The following is a 7851-nucleotide window of genomic DNA, read 5'->3' as shown; positions in this document are numbered from 1 at the left end:
GTTTCAAGGACTTTGCTGGAAAGGAACATAAAGCAGTTGAAGGAGTTAGTGGGTTCAAGATTTTTATGGAAGAAATGACCCCACAATGCTGACCATGAGGGAGGGAGAGGACTGCAGAGCAGTGCCTTGAGTAGGTGCCTACTGCCATCTATTGAGCCTGTGCCCAGTGGGCTTGGGGGCAGGTTCCACACTGCAGTCTGCATGCATGCTGGAGGGGATGGGCTCAGCCTGCACAGCCTGGTGAGCATATGGGCACAGGTGCAGCTGAGAGGGTAAATGTGATGGTGTGAACTTGTAAAGACTTGTTCTGATTGCTTGTCTTCTCAGTGAAATAGAAATTAAAAAGTCATCAGCCAAAAGTGAGAGGAGGCACTCTGCAGAAAGAGAAGTATGAAATGATCCCTTAAGGAATATGTATTACTTTTTGAAACCAAGATGTAATTAACATGCAATGAATTGCACAAATTTAAAACGTACAATTTGTTAAGCTTTAACATATGTGTACATGTCAAACCAGAAGCACAGGAGATAAGGAACACACCATCCCATGTCTTTATGCCTTTTTGAAATCCCTCCAAGTCCCTCCCCACTGATCTGTAGGTCTGCTTTCATTTGGCATTGAGACCTGTCCATGGTGTATCAAGTTAACCGCTCTTTTTACTGCTGAGCTATATCTCATTGCATGGATGATCATTTATCTATTTACCTGCTGATGGGAATGTGGATTGTTTCTAGCCTTGAGCTACTACAAATAAAGCTACTAGGAATGCTCATGAATGAGTCATCACATGGACTTACTTACAGCTTGGTCATTGACTAGAGTGCTAAGTACTTATTGTTAATGTTTTTCAGAACTGCCCAACTATTTCCCAAAGTAGTTAACACCACTTTACCTTCCTTCCAGGAGAGCGTGAGTTCCAGTTCCTCATATCCTCACCAACACATGGTATAGTATTTTTAACTTTAGTCATTCTAACAGATACATGGTGGTAACCAGTGGTTTTAATTTGTATTTTCTAATGGCTAGTTATGTTGAACAGCTAGCTTCTCATATGCCTTTTTGCCATCTGTATATCCTCTTTAGTCGTGTCTAAATATTATTTTTAAAAAAGAGTTATTTAAAAGCAAGATAGGGAGAGCGCGTGTTCAAGAGAGCAAAAGCGGGGGAGAGGGATAAGCAGCCTCCCCGATGAGCAGGGAGCCTGATGAGAGGCTTGATTCCAGGACCCTGGGATGGTGACCTGAGCGAAAGCAGATGCTTAACCAACTGAGTCACGCAGGTGCCACTATTTTGCCCATTTTTAAAATGGGCAAATGTATCTTAAATTACTGAGTTTTGAGACTTATCTATTCTGAATGCATGTCTATTATCAGAAATGTTCTGCAAATAATTCCTGCCGTTCTGTGGCTTTTTTTGTTGTTGTTCTCTAAATAATATAGATCAAAGAGCAGACATTTTCAAGTTTGGTCACGTCCAGTTTATCAAGTTTTTCTTCTATGGATTGTGCTTTGTGTTGTCTAATCTAAATCTTTGCTTCCCAAGACATTTTCCCCTTTGTTTTCTTCTAGAAGTTATATAGTTTTAGGTTTCATGTTTAGGAATATAATCCATTTTAGGACACCTGGGTGGCTCAGAGGTTGAAGGTTTGCTCAGGCCATGCATGATCCAGGGATCCAGGATTGAGTCCCGCACCAGGCTCCCTGCAAGGAGCCTGCTTCTTCCTCTGCCTATGTCGCTGCCTCTCTGTTTCTCATGAATATTTAGTGTGGGGTTTTTTTTAAAGGAATATAATCCATTTTGTTAATTTTTGCTTATGTTGAGATATGGACCAATTTTAATTTTGCATTTGGATGTCCAATTATTCCAGCACCATTGACTTTCATAGCTTTGTCAAAATCAACTGTCCATATACATGTGGGTCTATTTCCTGACTCTTTTCTGCTCCATTAGTTCAATGGATTTGTACAAAATCAGAAGAGATTGATACAACTGAGCAAAAAACAAAGGAGTTACTTTTGAAAGGGGTTCTTGGCATGAAGCTTCTTGGTCTAGAAGAGTTACTGAACAAGCACCGAGAAGCAGAAAGACATGGTACTGTTACATATGTAAAGAGTTTACAGATTTCAAGATAAGACCCTGTAAAGTGTGTAGAGTGGTGTGAAGGGGACCTCCTGCACTCAGGCTCCCGGCTATCACTGAGTGAAGTACACCGCAGGGGGCTTGGTGGGGGGGACACAGGGTGTGGCGGAGGGGTCTGTTCATACAGCCCAGTTAAGGAGTGCCCGGGGGGACCCTTCTCTGTATTCCTCAGGGCATAATATTCAAACCTGGACTATAGCCTTTGCTCATTTTTCTGGCCTTTTCCACTTGAACTGGGCTCCTTGAAGGCAGACATCATACCCTGACTCACTACAGTGAGAGGAGAGGACACTAAACCAAAACACTGTGGGAGAAGGGGAGAGGGTTACCCTCTCATACCCTAAATCCACTTATGATGTCAGTTTTATATTTGCAACAGAAGTGGATGTACACTGTGGGGGGTGAGGGGGAACCGTTGGCCACTTTCTAAGATCTACCATGCAAGGTTCTTTGCTGTGAAACTTCAACTTCACAGATTACAGATGCCCTGTGGTTCAAATGGCATTCTGCCTACCACCAACTGCATTTAAAATGAATAAGAAAGTACTTAAGAAGAAATCCTAAAGTTTAGAACTTAGAAACAAAAGGACCCATTCACATTGAGCACTGAGGAAGAAAAAAAAGCTTCATCCACCTCTGTCCTTTGTCTCTGAAATTTACAAATACATAGAATGGACTTGGGTTTTACTGCATTCCAAGCATCCACTTAAACAGAAAACCTGTGAGGCTTTGGCACGTGCATCTCGTAGAGACAGGTGCGGGAGTGGGTGGCATCTCGTGTGCAGCGCAGGAAGAGGGCCTTCAGTATTCCCAGTGACGATGGTCTGTTAGGACGGTGAGGAGACAAATGGGACAGGATGTGTTCTCTGCAACCAGACTTTAAAATTTATACTTAGAACAGAATAGACAAACTATAATTACATGTACCTTCTTATGTAACTTACATAAAAAACTACCTAGATTTTTCTGCCTATGCAATTACCCTATGCACGTTTCTGTAATTCTGAAGCAATCTTGCAACAAAGCAAAAACACCAATAAAAAATAAATTTATTATAAAAATAAAAAAATAAAAGAAAAAAAAAAAACAAACCAAAAAAACTAGGCTACAACTAACATTCACTTTATTCAATTTTGTTCTCTTGACTCAGAAGGCAACAAACAACCACATAAAAAAGGGAGCATTGTAGAATCTTTTGGCAGAAAATTGGCCTGGTTATCTAAGGTGTTTGCTTGAATAGAAAAAGTGATGTTCCAAATAACCAAACAGTTCTGTTTACCGCTACAACATGCATCCTTAGGCCTCACAGTCATGACACTTCCATTTACGGGACTACTTGACTCTCACGACAAAACAAGGCACTCCTACAAAGTAGATGGGAATGAAGACAGATACACACTGTCCTAACTTTATGTTATTTTCATGCCAAACGTATTGCTGGAGATTATCTGACTGAAACCCTTACTCATGATGGCTGCTTTTAAATATAACCCAGGGCAGTAGGAGGGTGAGAAGGAAATGTCTGCCCAAGGGTCAAATTAATAAGGAGATACAGCCCAACTGAGGGAGTTAAGTCAATCTCCACACTGAGGTTTTTAATAACACTTTGGTGGTAAGACATTTTACTTTTGTCTTTTCTTGACAGTGACTGAGTAGGTAACATTCTAAAGGAATCTTTTCAACAATCATTTAATTTTACAATGTATAGAACTGATCACAGTAAGTAGCTTAAAATACTCAATCCTGAAAGTGAGAATAAGTTAAAAAAAAGTGCCTGTGTTCTTAGACCGGCACTACATTCTCGTGTGTGTGCACACGCATGCATGTGTATGCATGTGTGGTGTGTAAACACAATACAATGGAAAAATGCCCAGTGTTTGTTTTAAAAAGTCATGAATTCAACCTAAATTCAAGTTATACTTTAATAATAGCATTTGCCAATACAGAAATGACCTCTCTAAGACCAAATCCTTTAAGAAAAAGTTATTCTCTATTACTTGAATAACGGAAAGAAAAAACACAAGACAAGAATCCACAGTAAATAACAGCTATATTAGATGTTGAAATAAAAATTACTTTTTGTTTACATCTGGAATCGAGATGTCCAATTTCAACTGTTTCTACAGCAAACTAACAGGAAAAAAAATCACCTAAAAACATGGAACTTTTTTAAGGCGAGCTATACATGAATTTCACATTGGCATTTTCTTCAGTTTTCACCTCAACTATCAGTACTTAATAGTTTTAAAAATCAAACATAATTTGCTAATAATGAACAACTGCACACTTCATACTATGACCATTTGATAACTGGTCATATGAAACTAACTCCCAAATGTTGATTTGTCTTCAACTTATAAACAGTTAAAAATAAAGCAAAATGTCTTCTTTCCTAATTAACTTCCTTGAAGACTGTTTTAGCCCAATGTAAAATGAAGCAAAACTATGCTACTAGATATATACAAAAAAAAAACTATAGGAAGAAGGGCAGTAATATAGCACTTTCTGAGCTAGAGGTTTCAAATGTTTGTAAGACTATTGGTTAATAATAAAATCCTGATGCTACCCATGTAAAGATTATGCCAGCGAATGCTTTCCTTGTGGAAGTATTCATCTGATCGAAAACAGGACAAAGCACAACCGAAAACCAAGAGGAAATCCTTAAGTACAAGATAAAGTTATCTGCCAGTGAAATGGAGGGCAACTTTTTGGCCATTCATACACATTCATATATGTGTTTGGGTTTGTTTTTTTGTTTGTTTTTTACAAAATATGTGGTAAGATTCATTTAAAATTCTGCAGAATAGCAATTTTTAATCTTTTATGGTATCTGCCTAGATCTCTTCCTGGTAAAACAGATAAATGTGTTCCAATGACTTTATATCAAGATCTACAAATTCTCTGAAAAATTAAAAAAGAAACCTAAATTAATATCAAGTTATATGCCCAATTGGTAATATTTTTTCTCCCAAAGAGAACAATTTATATAGACCTTGACCACGACAGGTGGCATTACATTTTAAGACGCTCCTAATTTCTTAAAGTAGGACTAAAATTCTAAGTAAAGGTAGGGCTAGCAAAGATCTTACTTCAAATACAAGAGAAAGGACTGCTACAAAGTGCCAAAAAGTGTAACACTGAACCCTATTGTCAAGCTTTTTTCGATACTGATGTTTTAAAAATATTTTTTTTTAAAGTAAAGTAATAACTACTTTGGGAAAAACTGTTGAAATACAAAACCAGAAAATGTTTATTTTGGTAGCTTATGTTTGGCTGACTTTAATATTTTAAAAAATCTTCAGATTAGAGCCTATAGATTTTAATACTATATGGAAACTCTTTAAGAGTTCCTGAAGACCTATGCTGTCCATTTTCTCTGAGAACTCTAGGTTATCATTCAAAAGCAAACACCACACTTACAATATACCATTATCATTAAATACTTGGATCGGGTGCCCAACTGTTGTATTCCTCTAAACTTCTTACTTGAAGCTTTGGTTATAAGGGGAAACCAGATTTATAAGTGTTCTTAGATTTTACAGCACATTTCCAATGAAATACATTCTTCACTCCTATGTTAAAAGGCCAGCTCAAGTCAGCTTCCTTCTTCAACAAGTAAAATCAAGTTGGTTTTATTTGTAGTTCTATCCTGTAAACAAAAAGCTCTGGAAACTTTGGGATTCACTCATGGAAAACTAGGAAAAATGTACTCCCCACTAATTGTCACCCAATGGTGCGCTAACCAGCAGGACTAGCTGTTCTAACCAGTCTTCTCTAATGCTGCTGGGTCTAAGACCACAAGCCATATCTACATTTAAGAAACATCTCAGTGTGTTCTAATTCCAGTATGATGCATTGTTGGTGATGATATTTTATAAGACTTGTGATCCTGCATGACTTTTGGCCACTGCTGCCAAAAAGGAAACGACAGCTGTGTATGGAAAGGGGGGGCTGAAGGGAACTAATGAGAATGTACTTGTGGACTTTTATTCTCTAAATATAGACATGCCCCTAACAAGCACAAAAACCCAACCCCTAATGCTGATCACTAGGAATATTAAATTATCAAAATTAAAAATAATTTCCTCACCTAGCACAAGATACTATACAATATTATAAACACAGACACATGAAAAAAAATCAGGCAGTAGAAAATGTACAACAGCTTTGGTGTTATACAAAATAACTTCCAAAAATGATTGACAGTGAAGCACAGAGTTCATGTTCTCTTACCACAGACACTCCACTGCTGATTTCTACTTGCTTCCTTTTAGGTTCTTGGTAAGGTCTGAACAGCCAAGAAAGACAGAATGTACAGTTTACTTAATAAGAACTCCTAGGAACACCATGATACTGTGCTCCAAAAGACGTAATTAAAAAGTCTTGCCTCTGCACTATGGCTCTGTGGCACGTTTCCTGTCAAGATCACAGCAGGTCCAAAATAAAGTGACAACTAGATTTAATAAATTAATATACATTTTGCTTAAAGATGTACAATGCACATTCTGTTTAATCCAAGGTTTTAGGGTATCCAGGAACTTCTATTTACACATGTACAAATCTCAGACAGCTATGATGTCGGAAGATGCAGGAAGGGCGGCAGAGCCGTGTTGCACTGCTGCTCTCTGAATGCTGAGAACACAAGTCAAATACAGTTAACTTAAAAACAATGCTGAGAGATCACTGGGAAAAATCTCCAAAGAGAGAAGTCCACAAAAAAGGACACGTAAAGGCAAGGGGAAGGTCAAGGTAGTTGAGACAACCACTTTATTCTTGGGACGACTGTGGAGGTGGCGGAGATGTGCCTTGTTTGCCAGATTTCCGTTCATAATTCACGAGGCGTTGGCCCACAAGGTATCTAGGTTATAAAAACAGGGTGGTTACTCTCTTATATGACCTTACATGTTTAAATATTCTTCCTAAGAGCAGCCAGTGATAGTTTTTAAATTCAAATCAGATCACTCCCGCTTACAACCCTTCGATGGTTAGAAAGGTAGAAAGGGACTCTAGAACGAACACCTGCAAAAGGCACACAAGCAGGCACCTCACAGTGAGGTGCAGGCCAGTGGGAAAACATGAGAACAGCAAACATCAGAAGTCTCAGATGCTGGGCAATGGAGCACGTGGTGCTCTGGGTTCTCACAAACTCATATGCTTGGGAGTGGAGGTAAAAAGGCACAATAAATAATATTATATTATAATATAAAATATATGTATATAATATAAATAAATAAAATTCAGGGAATTTACCGGTTACAGATATTTTATAAAACAGCTCAGGGGACAGATATGCAGAAACAGACTAGAAATATGATCTTCAGAAAGCTAGGTATGGAGGCAAGAGGACTGGAAAGGCTCTAGTTCTAGACAAAGGGAGAAATCAAAGGGCAAGGTTTTCAGTGAGGTCAAAGGGGAGATGGCAGAGAAGTGAGCATATGTAAGGGACAGAAGGCAGGAGGTTGTGGCCCAAGAACAGCATTACCTGTTCCTAACTTACACGCTATGATGACAGGAAGGAAAGAGCAAAGGGTGCAGAACTAGAGACAGAAATGACCCCGGCTGGAATGATAAGACACCACATCCCCAGGACGACAGCAACAACTGTGAAGCAGCAGCAGTGGCCTCACTAAACGTGGGGAATGGCCTGCACGCCAACCCTCAGAGGACATGGGTGACAGAGCTGACGATGGCAACGAGCTCCAGGGTAAAAG

At 38.8% G+C, this 7851-nt stretch overlaps 1 protein-coding gene across 2 annotated transcripts in view; it reads right to left on the bottom strand.

Moving 5' to 3' along the window:
* Positions 1-4173: 4173 nt before the first annotated feature.
* Positions 4174-7851, bottom strand: part of MARCHF6 (membrane associated ring-CH-type finger 6) — an 81487-nt gene continuing 77809 nt past the window's right edge. For both annotated transcript variants that reach the window (XM_041731515.1, XM_041731513.1), the window contains one exon: positions 4174-6998. In XM_041731515.1, coding sequence (XP_041587449.1) covers positions 6908-6998 — 91 coding nt within the window. In that variant the 3' untranslated portion in view covers positions 4174-6907. The remainder of the gene's footprint in view (positions 6999-7851) is intronic.

Source organism: Vulpes lagopus, chromosome 17, assembly GCF_018345385.1.
Source record: "Vulpes lagopus strain Blue_001 chromosome 17, ASM1834538v1, whole genome shotgun sequence".
Lineage (NCBI taxonomy): Eukaryota > Metazoa > Chordata > Mammalia > Carnivora > Canidae > Vulpes > Vulpes lagopus.
Note: the sequence above shows the minus strand (reverse complement) of the source record. Positions and strands in the feature narration are given on the sequence as shown.